Source organism: Staurois parvus, unplaced genomic scaffold (assembly GCF_062004578.1).
Source record: "Staurois parvus isolate SC_StPar_1 unplaced genomic scaffold, SC_StPar_1.0 ptg000719l, whole genome shotgun sequence".
Classification (NCBI taxonomy): domain Eukaryota; kingdom Metazoa; phylum Chordata; class Amphibia; order Anura; family Ranidae; genus Staurois; species Staurois parvus.
Genome location: NW_028318515.1, coordinates 250,352 through 273,310, shown reverse-complemented (window position 1 = coordinate 273,310; position 22,959 = coordinate 250,352). Strand labels below are relative to the sequence as shown.

The 22,959-nt window shown below is 42.5% G+C and overlaps 1 protein-coding gene across 10 annotated transcripts in view; it reads right to left on the bottom strand.

The window, feature by feature from the left end:
* Positions 1-22,959, bottom strand: part of CHFR (checkpoint with forkhead and ring finger domains) — an 81,212-nt gene that overhangs the window by 23,412 nt on the left and 34,841 nt on the right. For 6 of the 10 annotated variants that reach the window (XM_089653655.1, XM_089653650.1, XM_089653656.1 and 3 more), the window contains exons 6-9: positions 16,310-16,477; positions 10,365-10,550; positions 7,054-7,204; positions 4,780-4,934 (exon numbers count right to left, since the gene is read on the bottom strand). In XM_089653655.1, coding sequence (XP_089509781.1) covers positions 4,780-4,934; positions 7,054-7,204; positions 10,365-10,550; positions 16,310-16,477 — 660 coding nt within the window. The remainder of the gene's footprint in view (positions 1-4,779; positions 4,935-7,053; positions 7,205-10,364; positions 10,551-16,309; positions 16,478-22,959) is intronic. The other 4 variants (XM_089653653.1, XM_089653654.1, XM_089653658.1 and 1 more) reach the window with 4 other exon arrangements.

Below are 22,959 nucleotides of genomic sequence, written 5' to 3'. Positions count from 1 at the left end.
TAGTGCCCCATCATTGGTGTCAGTGGGAAGAAATGTGCCCCATCATTGGTGTCAGTGGGAGGAATAGTGCCCCATCATTGGTGTCAGTGGGAGGAATAGTGCCCCATCATTGGTGTCAGTGGGGGGAGGAATAGTGCCCCATCATTGGTGTCAGTGGGGGGAGGAATAGTGCCCCATCATTGGTGTCAGTGGGGGGAGGAATAGTGCCCCATCATTGGTGTCAGTGGGGGGAGGAATAGTGCCCCATCATTGGTGTCAGTGGGGGGAGGAATAGTGCCCCATCATTGGTGTCAGTGGGGGGAGGAATAGTGCCCCATCATTGGTGTCAGTGGGGGGAGGAATAGTGCCCCATCATTGGTGTCAGTGGGGGGAGGAATAGTGCCCCATCATTGGTGTCAGTGGGGGGAGGAATAGTGCCCCATCATTGGTGTCAGTGGGGGGAGGAATAGTGCCCCATCATTGGTGTCAGTGGGGGGAGGAATAGTGCTCCATCGTTGGTGTCAGTGTGAGGGGGGGAGGAATAGTGCTCCATCGTTGGTGTCAGTGTGAGGGGGGGAGGAATAGTGCTCCATCGTTGGTGTCAGTGTGAGGGGGGGGGGGGAATAGTGCTCCATCGTTGGTGTCAGTGTGAGGGGGGGGGGAATAGTGCTCCGTCATTGGTGTCAGTGGGGGAAGGGGATAGTGTCCCAACATTGGTGTCAGTGGGAGAAATAGTGTCCCATCATTGGTATCAGTGGGAAGAATAGTGCCCCATCATTGGTGTCATTGGGCGGAATAGTACGTCATTGGTGTCAGTGGGGGAGAATAGTGCCCCGTCATTGGTGTCAGTGGGGGGGATAGTGTCCCAACATTGGTGTCAGTGGGGGGGATAGTACCCCATCATTGGTGTCAGTGGGAGGAATAGTACATTATTGGTGTCAGTAGGTGGGAATAGTACCCCCTCACCGGTGTCAGTGGGGGGGGGGGGGGGGAATAGTGTCCCAACATTGGTGTCAGTGGGAGGAATAGTACCCCATCATTGGTGTCAGTGGGGGAAGGAATAGTGTTCCATCGTTGGTGTCAGTGGGGGGGAGGAATAGTGCCCATCGTTGGTGTCAGTGGGGGGGAGGAATAGTGCCCCATCACTGGTGTCAGTGGGGGGAGGAATAGTGCCCCATCATTGGTGTCAGTGGGAGGAATAATGCCCCATCATTAGTATCAGTGACACAAATGATGGGGCACTATTCCTCCCACTGACACCAATGACACTTAACTTGCTGACCCCTGCTCCAGCATGGTGCTGCTGCAGCCATCATACCTGGTTGCAGCAGCACCATCAGCACGGCACACTTACCTGTCAGCTGTCCTTCTTCACTCCGGCCTCTCCCTCACTCGATGTTCGCGGGGCCGCTCGGCTACGCCTCCTCGCAGGTGATTGGCCGCCTGTGTGCCTTTCCTGAGCTACAGTTCTGGCGCCCAATCACCGGTGAGGAGGCGAAGCCGAGTGGCAGGAGTGAGGGAGTGGCCGGAGTGAATGAAGGAGCAGCGCTTCCTGGACTGGATCGTCGTGGGACTGGGACCAGAGCCAGGTAAGGTACAGCAGCCCCCTGCCCACCCCTCTACTTAGTGTCCCTTCCTCGCGGAAAATACGCCCCTGCCGGCGGGCCGGATAAATGGCCTCGGCAGGCCGCATGTGGCCCGCGGGCCGTAGTTTGAGGACCCCTGGGGTGCAAACTCACATACATTTACACCTTTGCATGCATGCTGCAGCACATATGGTAATGTATGTGCACAGGTGTGATTGCACCCTTATGGTTCCCCTTTTACTATATGCCATGGCAATCAAAGGGTTAAAACAAGCTTACAGCAACCATTTAAAAAAACAAAATTGTTAATTTTGTAGATCCCTCCTACACAATGTGAGACACAGTATTTCATTGAAAGACACAGTCAAATGATCTTCTACTAATAGCTATAGCTGTCACCTCTAGATGGATGGACACTAGGCAAAGAGGTATATCCCCTGCAAGTGACCATTTCCCTACATGTACAAGCAGTAAGCAAAAATGGCAGTAATGAAAGAGAACCTTCCCGTCCCCCCTAATGAACTACAGGTTAAAACGAATTTCCAGTGAGTACAATGAATCGTATTTGTTGGGGTACATAGCTAGTTATGTTTCTGCTAATGGGACATTCAAAAGCAGTCTCAAAAAAGAGGAAAGAGCAAAAAACCTAAGGCAGCCTCAAGGATAACTCAAGGATCACGAAGACTGTTTGGAGCACCCTGCATCAACAGCTGGCATCTGTCAATGTCTTAAGAGTCATATGGGAAAACAGAAACTGACCATGAACTGAAGGCCAGGACGTTGCCCTGAATACCTGAGAAATAGATGCCTTGTGCTAAAAAGCCCAAGATGAGTAACATTTTTTGCTTAAGTGCCATCCCTTTAAGGAAAAGTCTGTGTCAATCTGAAGAATCTTGAACTAGCGGAGCTGGGAAGAGACATCCTACTTCCTCAGGACACCAAGACAAACTTAGCGTGAATAGTATATGCAGGCATATAGATGGGGTGAGCCCTTTGCTTTGCTAGTTTCCAAGCTCCTATGGGCAGTAGCTATACCCATGAGCATAAGATAGACTGTGCCCCCAATAGATGCTAGCATAATAATAGTTTTTTGGTTTTAAAGTACTCAAAAGCGGAAGCTCTGCTCATTTGCCTCCTCCCCCCCCTTCTACTGCAAATTTGCACCTTTTGGGGGGAGCGGGTACCTGGTTTTGACAGGTACCCGCTCCCACTTCACGGCAAAGTGACCCGGAAGTTCGGCCCCCTCCTTGCTCCCACAGTCTCCTGGGAACTTTCACAGGTCCCAGGAGACTGCCGAACCAAAACAGGAGGCATGGTGTGACTTGCACATACGCAGTGGGCACCAGGCTGGGAAGTTGCAAGCTGTCACAACCTGGTGCCCACAGTAGAGATGCCGGCACTGTAGAGGGTCTGCGCGGGTGAGTACTTCGCTGGACCCCAGGACAGGTAAGTGTGTGTTTATTAAAAGTCAGCAGCTACCATTTTTGTAGCTACTGACTTTTAGTAAACACAAAAACAGCTGGAAACATAAGTCAGAAAATTAAGTCCTGCTAGATCACTTCAGGCTGGCCCTTTTTGCAGATATAGCTATGTAAAGAAATAAAAATAGGTGCTTATACGGTTTAAAATCCAGTAAAACACTGTCTCACCCTGCTCTGCACATGCTCAGTTGCTCTACATTTTTAGGCACTGTGCTGAATTTGTACAGACTGATCTGCTGAAGATTAAAGCGGAACTAAACTCATCGGTTTAACCACTTCAATACCGAGCACTTTTACCCCCTTCCTGCCCAGGCCAAATTTCAGGTTTCAGCACTCTCACACTTTGAATGACAATTGCGCGGTCATACAACATTGTACCCAAACTAAAATTTTATCATTTTCTTCCCACAACTAGAGCTTTCTTTTGGTGGTATTTAATCACCACTGGGGTTTTATTTTTTGCTAAATTAACAAAAAAGTCCGAAAATTTAGAAAAAAAACAAAACATGTTTCTTTGTTTCTGTTAAAAAAGTTTGCAAATAAATAATTGTTCTTCATAAATTTAGGCCAAGATGTATTTTGCTACATTTCTTTGGTGACAATAACCCAAATCAGCGTTTATTATTTAGTCTGTAGGAAAGTTATAAAGTTCACAAACTGTGGGATATATCTAAAAATTGATCAATCCTTAAGTACTGATAGCCGATCTAATTTTTTGAACTTGTAATTTTTTTTCTTCTTTTTTTAAAGATTTGTTTTCATATTACCATATTACACTATGACCAAAGTAACATAATGTTATCATAGTAACATTGTACTACTTTGGGGAAGTGATCAGTATTTTTTTTTTTTTTAACATAATTTGATTGCGTACAGCAAAGAATTTCTTTGCTATAAGCAAGCATTTAACTGAATTAAATCGATTAATTCAGCTTTTTTTGTTGTGATTAGCTCTGATTGGCCACAGCTAATAACATGACACAGCTGGGCTGTGACTGACCCAGCCTGTGCATGTGATCACTGTGACCATTCACAGCTAGACACACTTGTATACAATGGATGGCATGAAAGGAAGCCATCCATTGTATACAACTGTCATGTGACCTGCTGTGATTGATCACAGCAGGTCACATGGTAGTGGCAACGGGGCCGGTACACAGATCAGTCATCAGCCGTATCCAAGGTACGCAGCCGGTGACAGATCTCGTCACAGTGCGGCCCTGCGGGCATGCGCAAGGTTTATCCAGGAAGGAAGTCACATGACGCCCTCCCGGAGGGACAAGAGGTTCGCCAGGCCGTCATTTGACTATAGGCCGGGCGGGAAGTGGTTAACAGTTTCAAAAACACGTTAGATTTCCCAGCAATAATTGAACTTTTTCTTGTGTTCTCAACCAAACTGTCAAATCATGAAATGACTGGTGTTATAACTGATATGTGCAGCACCAGGGCAGTTGAAGATCAAACAGATGGCAGCTTCTTTGGTTAAAAAGAATTCAGTAACTGCTGATCAGGGCTCTAGACAAAATGGCAGCCTCCAGCATGAAGAAACAGGGACACTGCTGGAGGCAATTTACAGCACACACTAATTTTGGTGGCACAATTATTAATGTGGAATGTATGTTCCTTGCTAAAGAACATTATTTTTTAATCAAGGTATGAGTAAAGTTGGCTTTAATATGGGTTTTAACATGTGTAAAAAAAAAAATGGAAACCTTTGAGTTTGTAAAACTCACCTGGATGCTGTAGTAGGTAGGCTTCCACTAGATTGTTAAGTATGTGGTTTTTACAGATACGTTCCACAGGACATCGGCAGGTAGGGCATAGGGAAGAGCGCTCCATCCATCCAGAATAGCAAGCAGCACAGAATGTGTGCATACAAGGCTGCAAACTGACAGAACAAAAAACAATGCAGACACAAGTAAGGTCCATATAGGTTTTTCCTTATAGAGTGACAAACAGGCATTTTAAAGGCAAGCTGGTGTGTTTAGTTTTTTTTTTTCAAAAGAAACATACTGGGGTTAATTAAAACTGGAGCTCTCAGAATCTGATGCAGCTCTGTATGGTAACCAATCAGCTTCTAACTTCAGCTTCTTCAATTAAGCTTTGGTAACAAAACCTAGAAGCCGACTGGTTTCTATGCAGATCAGAGCTGCACCAGATTTTACACTCTCCAGTTTTAGTAAATCAATCCCACTTTATCACATTTCTTATGATAAATGCAGCTGGAAAGCTAAATTTCTTCTGTGCTTTGCTAGACTGCGATACAGAATATGGGAAGGGCTGAGCAGGGCATTTTATTGTTCCTCTAAGCTCCTGCAGATAGAGCAATGTGCAATCAATCTGAAGGCTGGGTACAGACCTAGGCATAGCTATTCACTGAAATGACTATGATTGGTGCTAACACCTAAGCAACCACAATAGTATCAAGAGTGACTAAAGCTGCAATGATTTCACTGCTGAAGGAAAAGTGCCATCACCCTATCAAAAAAGTTCTACTACTGGAAGGATCAACAAGTATTTAGAAAATGATGCAAGATATTTAGAAAAATAGGGCTCAATTCAGATTTTTTTTATACCGTTGGTTCCTCCCTTAATTTTTTTTTGTTTTTAAATGTCTAGACTGCCTTTGTTTACATTCTGTCAGCAGGGAATCACACTAGCTGTTAGGTTGCCAGCTCCTTAAAAGTAGTTGTAAAGCCTTACATTATACCCAGTGAAGTGACCAGCCTCAGGTGATACAGAGACCCTCCTACATAAGCTTTAACGGTTTATCTACAGCCATATTTCCCTTACTCCCATTCAAATTGCAGAATTTATACAGGATCTCTCAGCTCTGAAAAGCAGGGGGCACATAGCTGAAGTTACATCAGTGAGGAGAGCTCTGAAAGATGATTGGAGAGAAGGAACATACCCCCCTTCACACAGCATGCAGGAACAGAGCTCAGGCTGGGGGTCCCTCCCCTGTCACCATTTTTTTCTTGGTTTTAGGAAAACTTGTCAGAAGTGTCTCTTGCTTTTACCAGAGGAACAAGGCAGCGGACAGAAATGACACTTAGAGCTCTGGAATTAGACAAGTAGACACTATAGAGGGATATGCTTTGTTCATATTTCATGTCTGAGGTTTACATCCACTTTACCACTAACTATTCATTTCATAAATTCTTTAAATAGCACGTGGCTAGACCATGATTTAACAAATTTATTTTTTTTTGCGTGAATTGACTTTTAGATCACTTTATGGAGGTATTTACCGTGCATTTTCAATATTGCATGCAATATTTGAATCAAATAAGTCACACGATCCAAATTTTGCATGCGATATTGCTTTGTGAATTGAGCCCATAAACAGCCTGACCTTACTGTTCTGACTCAAGTCGTGGGGCATGGCTGCCCTGAAACATATACATAGACATAATTTTTATTTAAGAGTTGGCCCCCCTCTACAGCCGACATCCTGGGACTAATTTTAGTGCCTTTTTTCAGGAATTCATCCAGTCCTCTTCAGCGTTTCACTCTCTTCCTGTTGCCAATACCTAGTGGGTTTTCCCTTGAAAAAGGTTTCTCTCCTGGTTTTATGTACTGATCAAGTTACTACTTTGTTTGAGCAATTTTAGCATTTTTGTTTATTAAAAGAGGTTTTACCCAAACTACTTTATTCCACTCTGTTCTAATTTTCCCTTAATGTTCAGTTATCTAGCCTTTGCTTATCTCTGCAAGCTCTGTGTATATCCAGTCTTGTCTAGGTATCAGTGAATCATGATATATTTGAAGATTTTTTTTCTGTTTGGTCAACTAAATAAGATGCATCAATGAAATAGGAAACACTCACTCAACTCCACAGCTTTCAACCTTGGAAATTGCTTCCTGTATCTTGTTGATTGAAAATACCTGTCCCTCTCTCCCTCTGTGCAGCAATTAGCAAAAAGCCAAAAGGCACAGTACGGACTTAAAATGGTTTTTGTCTATTAAAATACACACTATACATACATTTCCTTATCTGGAGTTACCTGACGCAGTCATGAAGCAGCTCTTGGCAAATTATGCAGGTCAGTGTCTCTTCCATCTTGTCTGGTTTCACGCTAGATGGTTTAGCATCCTCTGATGTGCCCTTTATATTACTGGATAGTGGAGGGGCATGACTACTTGTACATTCCACTTCTTAAATAGATCAAAAAATATATAATTATTCAATGTCCACAAAGTGCTTTTTTAATGTTATATTTCGAGAATGTCAGACAAATGTGTGTAACACAAAGTGCAAATTTCAGTTTTGAAGAGGGAAAAAAAGATAGTTTTGTTCAGGCAATTTTGTAAACCTTATGGCTGATTTTATCCTGCTTCTTGTGTGTAAATACTGCATTTGCTTGCTCACATCTTTCACAATGAGTATTACCTGGGAGCATCTCCCTTTATTATAATTATATGGTCAGTCTCAGATGTGAACTTAAAACTGCACCACTGCCATTTCCATAGACATGAAGATGGAACTCCCAGCACAGTGAATCTAAAGACATTGCACTTCTGACAACTCACTGGCCATAACTGGACATTAAGCTATGTAAAGATTTCTAGAAACGGCAGTAAAAGGATTATAGAAAGCATAGCGAAGAAGATTTTGGAAAGCAAATGGAACACTAACTTTAAACATTAAAGTGACACCAAAGGCTCAGTTTTTTCTTTGTAAACAACAAACATGTTATACCTACCTGGTTTTGGTTTTGCAATGGTTTTACACAGGGCAGCCCCAATCCACCCCGCCGGAGCTCCTGGCCTCCCCCCTGCTAAGTGCTGCCCCTAGAGCAAGCTACTTGCTCTGGGGGCATTTGTGCATGCTCGCTCCTTAAGACACAAAGAGCACGGCTCCGCCCCATCCCTCCTCACTGGCTATGATTAGCAGCAGTGGGAGCTAATGACTTCCACTGCTGTGTCTCAGCCAATGAGGAGGGAGGAACCCTGAGAGCTGCTGCTCTCATGCACAACGCTGGATCGGGCTCAGGTATGCATTAGGAGGGGCTGAGGGGAGAGCTGCACACTTAAGGTTTTTCACCTTCATGCATTCAATGCATGAAGGGAAAAAACCTTCAACCTTTAGAACCACTTTAACAGAACTGAATTTCTCATTTCAGAGCAAATATGTCAAGAAGTAGTTCAATCATTTAGCAGCACATCTTCAGCACAAATATATCCAAAATTGATGTCAGTTTGAGCAGGATATATTAAAAAAAAACAAAAAACACAGTTGAATAAAAAAAAAATCAACACTGCATGCTAGCAATCATAAGCATCCTAAAAGTATCATAAGATGTTCTGAGTAAACGTTTTTGAGCACTCATTTTGCAGCAACTGCCATTACATAGTAGCAACTGACCCTTGGTCCCTATGAGAAGTGCTGGCAGCAGACTGCACACCCCTGCGGATAACTCTTTCCTACCATAATGGCTGGATTTTTGAAAATGTGGATACTGGGGTAGCTCAGGGGCTAGTTAACGGAGGATAATTTATGAAAGGATTAGAGGCTTTTTACTCACTGAATGTATATTGGTAAATAACATTAGCTGTGTTGTTCCTTGAATCATACAATAGTGTGCTAACAAAAATGGTATTTTTTTTACTTCCCTTGCAAATACCCGAGTATTCAATGTGTGTACAGATTTACCTTATTTAATAGCAAAGATCACCTTTGTGTATAAAATGCATGTGTTTTTGCAAGTAATAAACATGCGCATTTATACATTTTTTTCTTGGGAGCCTGCAGAACATTGTACCTGTGATCGGTGGATCACAGGTGCAATGTCAGGCTCCTGCAGACACTTCATGCACTGGCAGACAGTTGCTGAGTTGCAGGAAGTGTCAATGGACAATGAGGGCACTCATCTGCACATTCTTAGTCCAAAAAAAACTACAGAGTCCATCTGCCTCAATGGAAGATGGGACTTGTAGTTTATGGATTCAGAGATCACTGAGAATGAGTGACAAGGCTGTTCGAGTGGAGCAATCTGAATAGTCTATGCCCCTTTAGTAAATCAATTCAAGTGTGCCTATACTAGCAGGAGACAGCAGTAGATCATGCTGCAAAAAGACTAAATATAAAGACAAAACTCCCGAGGCAAAGCGATTTGCTTTCTTCATGGTACTAAAAACAAAAGTCATTTATGGGATAGATCATCTGGATGAACAGCTTCTACTCTTCCACAGCTTACAAAAGACCAACTTACCCAACTATTCAGAGCCAGTTTGCATGCACTGTTATAGATACCAAGTAAATAGGTAGTTTCATAATGCACATTTTTTCTCTGCATCTTTAACCACTTGCCCTCCAGAGGATTTACCCCCCTTCCAGACCAGGCCATTTTTTGTAATGCAGCACTACGTTACTTTAACTGACAATTGCACGGTCATGCAATGTTGTACATAAATTAAATGTATGTCTTTTTTGTCCCACAAATAGAGCTTTCTTTCAGTGGTATTTGATCACCTGTCCGGTTTTTATTTTTTGCACTATAAACAAAAAAAGACTGACAATTTTGAAAAAAAAAGACAATATTTTCAACATTTTGCTATTAAACATGTCCAATAAAAAAAATTTAAAAATAAATTTAAGCCAAAATATAGTCTGCGACATGTCTTTGCTACAACAAATCCCAATACATGTAAATTGATTGGTTTACGTGATTAAAGTTATAGCGTCTACAAATAGCAGTATAGATATTGGAATTTTTTTTTTCCTTTTACTAGTAATGGCGGTGATTGGCGACTTATTGCGGGACTGTGGCGGGCATTCTGACACTGGGGGGGAATTGGCTAACTGACACTGATATCCCCAGTGACACCATTACAGTTATCAATAATAAAAAGCACTGACACTGTACTAATGGCACTGGGCAGGAAGGGGTTAACATCTGGGGCAATCAAAGGGTTAACTGTGTACTGTGTGTGTTTTACATACTGTGTTGTGTGTGTTTTACTGTGTACACAAGTTGCCTTGTATTGCTCTGCTGTGCAGAGCAATACAAAGCAGCCTGTTTGTGCTGACAGAGGAGAAATCTGTATTGTTTACATACAGACCTCTCCCGTCAACTCCCCCGACAATCATCGAATCCTGGCCAAGAATTGGCAGTGATTGACATGCCAAGGAGCCAATAGTGGTACTGGTAGGGAGCGTGTGCGTGCCCCCTACCTGGAAATACAAAATCACACACATATATACACACACACCCTGCCGCCCTGTAGCAGTACTTCTGCTATAGGGCAGTCGGGAAGCAATTAATATTTTCCATATATGGTTTCTGATGGAAACAGCAATACAATGAACACTAACCAGATTTCAGCTTCTTTTTAGGAGGAGGCTGACAATCTTGCTCTGTATCACTTGTGAGAGAAGTGACCTTGGCTGTGTCCATGCTCGGTCCATCAAGTCCTGTACCGGGATGCTTCTCAGGCTGATTCTTCACTGCAGTCACAGCAGAGACATTGACAGAGACATGAACTATAGAGGTATAGCCATCTGTTACCATATGCAAATATACCATATAATTAATAGAAGAGACACTATTCTATAAACACATAAATGCATAGGCTAACAGAGAATAATTGCAAGGTAAAAAACTGTCCATCATGCACATATAAATGTACCAGATCTTTCATGGAAAAGTCAGAAAGCAAATTTCCAGAAACAAACTGATTCACTAATTTCAAAAGTTGGCCAGTGCACATTTATAGGGAACAGATTGCTGGTTCAGAGATCAGTGAATTTATCTGTCTGGATCTCAACCGATGAGTTGTGATCACTTTCTGCAAACTCTATCTTTACCCATGGCCAAAGTAGCAATTTTTATGCAATTACAGACATGCTAAATGGCACTGTACAATTTCAAAATGTTTTCTTCTTTTCATAAATTCTTTGTCTCCTGTAAGGTTACAGTACAAACAGTGCAGCTCAACTGTAAATGTATGTATCTGACATATAGAGGACTGCATATACAGTTACAGGATGTACAGTTGTGACAACAGTTCACATAAGAAACTGTAACAAAGGGTATTTCAATGTTGTATAGAAGCACCTGTTAAAGGTATTGTGTGTTTTAGAGCATAAACAAGAGGGAAAGTGACTGTAGCTGGAGTTGATAAATGAATGTCCTAGGGAAAACTTCCTGGGTTAGGGTCAAAGTGTTATTGGGGTACAACAGGACAGTGAAAGGGGGGAGTGGGTCATATGGACCCCTCCCGGCAGACTGTCCTTGAGTAACAAAAGAAGACAGAGAAAAAGGGAAAGAAAAAAAATTGTATCTGTGTTTGATCTAAATTACTGTACAGCATTAACCTGCACAAGCATTAGACTGGGAAATCCAGGAATTGTGGCATATGTAGTTTCAACACGGGAAAGGTCAGTTCTCTCAAAACAGAGGTCATGCATAAACCTGTGCAGTGCCATGTTGAATATCACGTTTTCCACAACCAGAAAACTGCTGACACATGAATGTAAAGATTTACTCTACTATAGGTTGTGTGTACAGGGCACCAATTTAAACCATGGCACTACACAGTCAATGCACATCTTATATTAGGTGAAAAACACAAGATGCAGGTTTGAATGTTTACAATGCCTTTAAAATATAAAATATACATGTATATGACCAGGCAATAAATATATGGAAATATATCAGCTTTTTTTTTTTATACCTACAGAGACCTGCTCAACACCCAAATAGGCAAAGGAGTTACCGTTATAAACCCAATAATAGGGCTGCAACTAACTATTATTTTCATAATCGATTAGTTGGCAGATTATGGTTTCAATTAATTGCATAAAAACCTCAAAGTTTAATTTATTCAATATGTAAAGTTTAAAAAAAAAAAAAAAAAAAAACAATTTATTCTTAAATATCCCTATGCAGTGGTAAATACAATTAACCAGCTATATGGGTAAGGAACCAAATATCTAATCCACGCTTAGAATAACAGACAGAAGAGATACCTATTAGAGAGTGAATCTGGTACATATATCATCAGACTCAGAGATCAAAATTTTTATATAAAGAAAAAAAAAAATTCAAAAGACCTAAAACACTGTTTTGCAAATTTTCAGACAGGACTGTAATATAATATTATGCATGACAGAGTCCCTTGTCATAGGCGGGTAGCTTGATACAAGCCACCTGTACCTGCTGTCACTTACGCTGACCATACACGAACAAATGTTTCCTTCGAAAAGCTTTGTTTTAAGAACGTCCATTCGATTTTTGAATTGTTAATGGGGTCAATTCGACATTCATTTTCGACCACAGTAATGGGAAAATTCGAAAGAGCAACAACTTTTCTCAATCTAATAAATTTTCGGACAGTGTATCTGGGTTTTTGTTCAGAAATGACATTCATTTTAAAGTTGAATGTTAAAAGCAAGAGAAATTTTGGCATGCCATTTGTCCTTTCAACGAATGTACAAGGAATTTTTATACAAATATTCTTGTCCGAAAATCAATACGTGTATGGCCAACATAAGACATTTAGTAGTAGCAGCATGCTTTTTTTTTTTTAGCACCTCTCATGATGGGGTCAAAAAAACAAAAAATCCAAATTAGCCCTTTTACAGTTAAAAAAAAAAACAAAAAAAAAAACCCCAAAACTAACATAATAGGTTAATTTATACTGTGAAACTAATACTATATAATAAATATATATATACATATATATATATACATATATATATACATACATATATATACATACATATATATACATACATATATATACATACATACATACATACATATATATATATATATATATATATATATATATATATATATATACATACATATATACATATATATATATATATATATATATATATACATACACACACATACATATACATACACACACACACATATACACACACACATACATATACTCCAGTCTATCAGCTTCCAGCTTCTCTGAGTTCAGATGCTGATCTTCCCTGCACAGAGCCCTTAAAGTGATTGTAAACCTTGGATTTTTTTAACTACAAACTTGTCATACTTACCTGCTCTGCTCTTCTGGGATTCCCCACTGGCTATTCTGGCTCCTCCTGCCTTCAGAGTGCCCCTATAGCAAGCCACAAAGTATAGTATAGAGTGCCCCTATAGCAAGATAATACAACTTCTCCCTTTAGAATCACTCACTTCCTTCTCCTGCCCAGAACTACATGTCCCATGAGGCATTGCTCCTGCCACATTCACATGTTCTCAGGCACTTACTGATATTTAGGACGGAGTACTGAGCTGTATGTGCGCTACACTCTGTATACTGACATGTATGGATGATGTACTGAGCTGTATGTGTGTATTTTCTAATATGTACACAAATAATGCATTCTGTATGCAGACCAAATAACCAACTGCTCGATCATGAAAAAATTATTGACAACTATTTTCATAATCAATTATAATCGATTATGTCGATTAGGTGTTTCAGCTCTAATAAGACAAATTTTGGCATCCCCAGCATTCGTCAATTTTGCAATCCTCTGTTTCTGCAGTATAGCCAGTGTCAGGACAAGGTCATCCAGTGCCCAAGGAGTCTAGCTTGAAATGAGATATCTCAGGAAAGTAGCGCGGCACAGTGAAGAGTGGGTGTGCTTAAAATTATGATGGCTGGGAGGGGGCAAACTGGCACCCCCTGGGTGCCTCGACTGCTGCATCCTTTAGCTGCAGAGAGAGCGCCTGGGAATGTATACATGCTGCAGCTGTGATGTTTTGCTTCAAACCTGTTGTCAAACATAGCCCATTCAAGTAAATGGTGCTGCTCTTCATCTTCGCCACAACTTTCTGCAATGCACATGTTGCGGCATGCTAGTGCAAGGTTAAAAAGGTGATAAAGCAGGTGGGTGAGGAGGCAATACAATGCCACCTTACAGCCAGTCAAATGCTCCCTAAAGAGCAATCTGAATGCTGATCACTCTTCAGAGAAAAAACACATGAACAAGCCCTATATATTTTTTTTAATATAGTTTTTGAAATGCAATTATTATTATTTTACATTTTTAACAGACCTGTAGGGGCTTTGTTGAAATATCAGGGCTGTAAACAGACCCCTGATGTCTCACTTTTGAGACAGAGACACCATGTTTTTTGGTGCATGTGAAAAGGCATGGGTTAGCAGATGCAGGGGGGGTGCCATTAACAGTTAATAGCACTGCTGCACATCTACTAATGGACAGTGCGTTTCCATGGTACCACCAGGAAAGTGACACTTAATTGCACATTTCTGACATGCAAAGGTGTGAACCTAGGTTTATAGTGGGCTCACACTGGTGAGCTTCAGTTTGGTCGCACTGTAATTGTACGAGCAGTTTCAGGAGTGCTTCCATTGAATTCTATTACACAGTGCGCTTTGTGAAAGCGCATCAAAGATACAGCATGTAGGACTTTGATGCGCTTTCATGAAAACACACTGTGCAATAGAATTCATTGGAGTGCTCCTAAAACTGCAGGTGTACCGCACATATAATCACACTGTGGCCACACCGCAGTGCATGGTTATTATTAGTGATGAAAAAGGGTGAAGAGGTGAAGTTCTGGGTAGTAATGAGTATATTTTAATGAAGTGCAGAGTGAAGGCATACAGAGAAAGTGCTAGGGCTGCATTATTCCGAGATTGTAAGCTCTAACGAGCAGGGCCCTCTATTTCCTCTTGTACCAAATTGTATTGTAACTGTAATGTCTACCTTCATTTTGTAAAGTGCTGCGCAAAGTGTTGGTGCTATATAAATCCTGTATAATAATAATAATTATTATGGGGACAGGATAGTTAGACTGGGATGGAAAGGGTGTCAGCCAGACGGCTGTGTGGAATGCCCAGAGCTGAGACAACAGTCTGCAGGATGTGTTCAGTGCAGATTTATGGACTGGGCAGCAGATAAAAGAAGAGTTAATGTGAACAGGAGAGAGGAGCAGAAGAATCGGTGCTGACTTCTATTGTGCAGGGAAGGTAAAGAGATCTGTAGACAACTGAAAGTGTCCATCAAGGCAGACTGTGAACCGACTTGGAAGAACAAGCTGAGGGCGAGAGTGGCGCACAGAAGGAGAGGAGTGACGTATGGCTGCAGCAGAGGTAAGGCAGAGTTGAAGTGGTCAGAACAGTAGAGTAGGGGAATTGTATTGTGCAGTAATATGAGGGAGAATGACAGTTTTTCCTGTCAGGCAGGACCAGCAGCAGAAGCTCCCAGTGCGCCCCTTCGACACAGATTATGACAGCGCCCAGTGCAGGTGCCCCTTCCGCCCCTGCCTTGTCCCAGCCCTCAGTATAGCTGTTTCTTTCACAGGCACAGCACCATCTAGAAGTATGCAGGGTACAAGCACAGCACATTTACAACATTGGATAGAAGGCCATGTTTCAGTTTTTTGGGTTTTTTTGTTGCTCTGGTCAGATCCGCCCCGCTATGACAAGCAGAGGAGTAGCTGAATTTTTGAACTCTGTCTTAAGATACTTTAGGATCCATGGAAATCCCAAATTTTCTAAAACATTTTTTCTCTAAAATTCCACCTGTATAGTTCGGTGTTTATTTTGAAGGCCAGTTCAGATGCAAATACTGCTTCCTGCAATTGCTATTTATATCCGTAAGGGTCAACATTCACAATACAGGGGTCTTATGTGCAGCTTCTGGACTTGCCATGGACAACGGACTCAAGATTTGGACTGTTTCAGTCTTCTTAAATATCCTTCAGTGAATGTAATGTGACAGAAGGCTGTCAGACTGCAGACATGCACAGGAGATCGTCACAAAACTGTAGGCAAGCTGTGGGAGTTTTTGGAGACATGCTTCAGAAGACAGTTATAGACTGCTGACACATTTCAGAAGGCAGTCACAGGCATGCACAAAATTTCTAGAGATCACTGCTATCACCATCCCTTTACAAATCAAAATTTCCATGTTTTTGTTCACTCCTTAAAGCTCCCATAAAAATAGCTTAGGCCATATTTCTCTCACCAAGATCTGATGATCTGAGCAAATAAATAAATAAAAAATAATGAAAAGTCAGTCTAAAATAATTTCCTTTGCTGGTCTGAGTAAGCACCTTGGAAAAGAAAAACAGACCACTATCTACAGGCACCCTGAGGGGTCACGCAGTAAGTGCCCAAGGGCCAAATTAAGTCTCCAGCCTGCAGACTGGGTAGCAGGGTTTTAGATCATCCTTGGTACTGAAATGTCATAGCAGTAAAAATACAAAAATACAAAAACACCAGTTACAGTATATTTGTTTCAGACTGCATTGCTCTCACCATCAATGGATGACTGAAGTTTCAAGGAAGAATCTGGCTCTTTAGCAGAGGTAGTACGTGTGTTAAAGAGGCTGAATGTGGAAGTGGAAGGCTGAGGTTCCTCACAGGTAAAGGAAGAATCTTGAAGTGGGGACAAAACCTGTGTCTCCTCTGCAATCCCTGAGGTATCTGTAGATGGATAGGAGTGCAGAAAACCAACACATTAATTTAAAATGTATGGCCTATACTTTAAAACATAGGTCAACTAGCAAATGCAAGAGCTAAGGGCTGCTGCAACAACTGGTCAGTGTATGACCACTATTATTGTTACCTGCTCCTTGTTAGACAAGAAATAATGCAGACATAATAAAACAGGATTTTTGAACTTACTGTAAAATCTATTGCATGCAGTCCTTTGATAGACAGAGGAATTAGGATAAAGCCAGGATATACAACTGCTGGTTTGGCCACTGCAAACAGAAATATCATATGCTGGCCTCCAGTATAGCTCCCTCCTATTCCCAAAATGCCTCAGTTTTGCAGAAAAGTACTACTAAGGCCACAAACAAAAAAACCCAGAGGGGCAGACCTGTATCCTTCAATTTATGCTGATTAAAAAGGCTTGGGATAACCCTTAGGAAGAAAAGGTCCCAAAGGGAAATAAGTACCAAACACAGGTCCAGGCAAGAAAAACAGATGGTCTACATTTTTAGGGCCTAATGACATCCTTAACCCTTAGGGTCAAGGGGGGAAACCCAGCAAGTAAAAGGAGGCTGTCTAGCCAGACAAGCAACCTCGTTAAGCAAGGTACACCAGAGAAAGTACACTAATAGTAGAATCCAATAGCTCAATGAGAGCATGAAATGAGGCTGACCATAAATCAACGGACAGGGGGAATCAGGTGCACAGAAGATATTGCTGAAAGGATAGGCAGGAATGAAGATTTAGAGTCAGCCTCTGACAGGTGAGATGGGACCCACCTAAAAACGCTGAAGGCAGAAGCTTAACACCATTTCTGACATCCCTAGGTGACACTGGGGCCTGCAGAAGAATTGACCATAGCAATTAATCTATGGAGTGCCTGATCCCCCTGGGTCAAACAAACCTTGGAGTCTTGGAGAAAGGGACAGAAATCCTAGCCAAAGAACTAAGAGCACGTAACTAAAGATGGCCATAGACTGGTACAGATTGCTCCATCCACACAATTGAGATGGATGAGAGGCATCCCCACCCACTGAGACATTGTATTTGGACAGTGGGCTCTGCTGATGTCAGAATACATATTTGGTCACCAGCTGCAGCCACTGATCGACAAAAGCAAATCAAACAATCGGCTTCTGTCCAGTGGGGATGGCCACACAGATTGAAATTAACGTGGTCTCTACTAAACCAGCCAAATTCAGTCTATCGCCAGCTTTAGAGCAGGTCAAGGGAAAGTATCTGGGGGACATTTCCAAGAAGACTGCTGATATCCGCCAAAGAGGGAAGACTAGTTCCCTGATAAAGAGGTCTCAAAGAGCAATCTGCGCATCCTCTGTCCCCAGCAGAGAGTACCTGCAGCATGAGGCTAGGGTGATCTGCCTGCTGACAATCCAGGGAGACACAGGGCTCTTAATATTACTCTCGCCCGCTGTGCAGGATCTGTAGCACACCCAAATACACAAACCTCTCCTCGCATTGCTGACACTACCAGTTCAGGAGAGCTAGTTTTCAAGGCAATGTAAACCAACCAACTCTAGAACTTAGCGAGGCCTGATTCAGTCAGATCTTACAAGAAGTAATTTTGGGAAGGTGCAAACTACAAGGATCCATAAAGCTGACTGTCTTAATAGAAGGTTGCCTGAGCATTCCACAATGGGGATGCCAGGAGAAGGTACTAGACAGAATAGAGTAGGAAATGCTATAAGAATCAGCACTGAGGATCCAGGTCCTTGACTATATAAGGAACAGTTAGAGGTGGTCTCAGTTGAGCATGTGGGTAAAGGGGCCCTTCTTGAAGAAGAGACCCTGGAGAGGTACCATGTACCATGAGGGCCCATTCCATATCCCAGGGACATGGGCATATAGACATGGATAAGGCACAGCTCCAGAAGTTACCATAAGGAGTGGGACAAAAGGTGTAAAAAGAACTTAGACTGGGGAAAGTGCAAGATCCTGTGCAGTATCACGGGAAGATAAGGATCAAAAGAGGTGGGCATCAGGAGCAAAGGATTAGCCTGTGGGCTAAAAGGAGGACTCACTGCGCCTAAATGCTGGAGAGGGAAACTACCCAAGTACCCCACCAGGATGCACAATCAGCCACCTACTTGTAGAACTGGGGGAGTACCTTTATGCAGAAGACATTTCTGAGGGATTACTGACCTGTGCCAAACTCTCCCTGGACGTCCTACATTAGGGCAAAAACTGTTTTTGGCCTCTCTGGTGAAATACCTGATCATGGTGTTTAATGCAATGCAAGGCCAACCGGGTCAGATGTTCTTTGGATATGCCAACAGTATCCCAGCAGCAGAACCAGAGTGCCCAAACGCATCTGTATGGACATCAGCCCCATGCAGAATATTTTATTTTTTCATACAGGTATTTATAAAGTTATGACAATTTACACATTGTACATTTATATCAGTCTCTGCTCTCAGGTTGAACACATGCATGTAGCCACATTCTAAAAGGTTACATTCATATAGACCCACACTAGAGCCCATTTGGACAGGAACCAAAGAACCCATCAGCATGTATTCGGAGTGTGAAAGGAAACTGGAGTACCCAGAGGAAACCTATTCAAGCATGGAAGAACATGCAGACTTGTAATGTCCCTAGTTGGGATTTGACCCTAGTGCTGCAAGGCAGAAATGCTAACCACTAAGCCACTGTGCTGCCCCAGATATAAGGTTCTGCACATCTGCTCCATCCGCTAACAGAACTGAGGGTGCACCCCAGCTGAGGCAAAATCACTTTGGAGCATACTAACCCAGTCTGAAAAGGTCTGACATATTAGGGTCACTACAAACACAGACTTAGATTTGAGAAGCTAAATGTCACTAAAATCTTTACAAGGTAAGCAAACCTTACACCCAACTAGTGGTAATTGAAGGTAAGGTGGTACACTAGTTGAACCACAGTGGGAAGAGTCCACTAGTTGACAAATTCCCTCCTAGAAGGGAACATTCCATACACTCAGATGAAATCTATGACCTCTTAGGGTGTTTCCAAGTTCACATAGAGGAATACCTTGAATAAAAGGTGTAGGAGCATTAAAAGACTCAAAGTTGGAGACAATGGGCTGATTCTTTAAAAGCACAGGTCACACATGCAAATGAACTCACTCTATCAATAGAGTTCCAAATGACCCCCAGTAATTCTGAGGTAACAGCAGTAGATTGCAGTGCCTCAAAAACAGTCTATTCAGAAATAGACTGCCAGGACTCGGAGTCAGAAATGGCCACAGGAACCATTAGTGCGTTTAGAGATAGACTCTGCAGGGTGTGGTGCTGGAGCATTTCTCAAGCCTCTGTGGTCACTATGTAAAGGTGAGAAAAGTTGAGTGCATGTAGTATAAAAAGTCCTGAGTAAATGATGATATCCCTGAAAACAAGAAGGGACTCAGCCCTGCACAATGGAGCCAAGGAAGACTGAATAAGAAGACCCTTTGACTATAGGGGTACCAGGTTCCAGATTACAAGTGCCGCTTCTCTCAATAACAAGTAGAACCACTAGGAAAGTTGGGGCTGGGGTCACCCACAGCAGCAGGACTATCCACTCTGTGTTTATGTACAGACATTTTGTGCCCACGTAGCAGTAATGCAACTAGGCATGATGTGTGATAAAGGCCACAGGTACTCACAAACCCAGGAAGCTGGTGTTGGTGAGGGTCAGGTGGGCAGAGGAGACTGTAGACAAGCAATCGGAGAAGGGCCAAGATCAGAGTTACACAAGGTGCTTGAGTGCAAAGTGCGCTTGACACTTTGGGGGATAAAGTTGATGCTCCGTCCCTAAGCATTAACAACAACTGGGGTGATGGTAATCTTAAAAGGCACTCAACAGTGCCAACAGTGAGGTAGTAGCTCCCTGTGTTTCAGCCTGATCGGCTCTACTCACAGAGTCAGTCTTTAGAATCACGCCGTGGACTCTGCCAAGGCTCTGGACCTGGAAAGTAGTTTGTTGCTAAAATTTACCAGTATAGATCAAGAAAGCACCACAATATAGAACCCAGTGTTTGAAGGTCAGAAATCCAGTCCAGCGGGGTCCTGGTACAGCCTACAAAGCTAGTGCACAAATTGGTTAGATATTTGTAAGCAGAGCAAAGGGAAAGGTGTCTATTCTCCTAGAACACTAGCAAAAAATTGAGGTATGCTGGGTAGAGGATGGGTTATACTGGGGGATGGCTTAAAAGTATTCTGTTTGCCAGCGTCCAATCATCTTGTAGGTGACAGTACAACCCAACTGTATCTGAATTTGTGTGTCCCTGAATAAATCAAAAAGAAAAGCATTTTACCAGTCAGACATTAGCTAACACAATGGACATTTAATCTCCATGTTGTTCAGGCCCACATCTGTTGTAATATAGAAGGATACTGCGGCTTCTCTACACCCCAGGATTTGTGGGGAAAAACAGCTATAATAAGAGACATTTCACTGATAGGAAAACTGGTATTGCAGCACAGCAAAGCACAGAACATAGAATTGTAGCATTGATATATCAAAAAGCTGAACTATCCATATCCAGTGTATCCTCTGGAAGATTTACCCCGCTTCCTGACCAGGCAATTTTTTGTGATATGGCGCTGCATTACTTTAACTGACAATTGCGTGGTAATGCAATGCTGTACATTAAATTTAAGGTCTTTTTTTCCCCCACAAATAGAGCTTTCAGCATTTGATCACCTCTGTGTTTATTTTTTGCGCTATAAACAAAAAACGACGGACAATCTGGAAAAAAAAAAATATATATTTTTGACTTTTTGCTATAAAACATATCCAATTAAAAAATAAAACAAATAATGTATTCCGCTATATGTCTTTGCTAAAAAAAAACAATAAGTGCATATCAATTGCTTTACATGAAGGTTATAGTGTCTACAAATGGCAGTATATATGCTGGAATTTTACTTTTATACTAGTAATGGCAGCGATCAGCGACTTATAGCGGGACTGCGGCAGGCATTCTGACACTAGGTGGGAACTGACTAACTGACATGACCAGTGACACGAATACAGTGATTAGTGCTAATGAAAAGCACAGACACTGTACTAATGACACTGGGCAGAAAGGGGTTAACATCTGGGGCGATCAGAGGGTTAACTGTGCGTTAGGGAGAGATTAGACCAGCAATGGGCAAACTACGGCCCGCGGGCCGTATACGGCCCGGCGGACCTTTTAATCCGGCCCGCGGAGCTAGGCTCCCGCAAGGCCAGTGGTCGGCAAGCCGCGGCTCTTTACAATAGATGCGGCTCTCCTGTGTGCCGGGCGCCCGCTCCCCTCCCTCCTCTCGGGCGGGCGGGCGGGCGACCTCCTCTCCTCCTCTCCCCTCCCCTCCTCTCGGATGGCCGCCCCCCCTCTAGGATGGCCGCCCCCTCCCTCCTCTCGGGCGTCAGGACTCTGCAGCTGTCAGGATGTAGGCGGGGCAGCCAGGATGTAGGCGGGGCAGCGTGACAAACTCTTCTCTCACAGTCCTCCCTGAAGACCAGAACGGCGCGGGAATACGAGAGGAACGCGCGGAGGAGCAAAGGTAAGTGAATTGACACAGGGGGGACTTACTATATGGGGGACTTACTATATGGGGAATGAATTACTATATGGGGGACTTACTATATGGGGAATGAATTACTATATGGAGGACTTACTATATGGGGAATGAATTACTATATGGGGGACTTACTATATGGGGGATGAATTACTATATGGGGGTCTTACTATATGGGGAATGAATTACTATATGGGGGACTTACTATATGGGGAATGAATTACTATATGGAGGACTTACTATATGGGGAATGAATTACTATATGGGGGACTTACTATATGGGGAATGAATTACTATATGGGGGACTTACTATATGGGGAATGAATTACTATATGGGGGACTTACTATATGGGGAATGAATTACTATATGGGGGACTTACTTTATGGGGAATGAATTACTATATGGGGGACTTACTTTATGGGGAATGAATTACTATATGGGGGACTTACTTTATGGGGAATGAATTACTATATGGGGGACTTACTATATGGGGAATGAATTACTATATGGGGGACTTACTATATGGGGGATGAATTACTATATGGGGGATGAATTAATATGGGGGATGAATTACTATGTGGGGGATGAATTACTATGTGGGGGATGAATTACTATGGGGGATGAATTACTATATGGGGGATGAATTACTATATGGGGGATGAATTACTATGTGGGGGATGAATTACTATGGGGGATGAATTACTATATGGGGGATGAATTACTATATGGGGGATGAATTGCTATATGGGGGACGAATTGCTATATGGGGGACGAATTGCTATATGGGGGATGAATTACTATATGGGGGATGAATTACTATGGGGGATGAATTACTATATGGGGGATTAATTACTATGCTTACTATGGGGGAATATTACTATACTTACTATGGATGACACATACACATCATTCATCTACTCTTGGTCCGG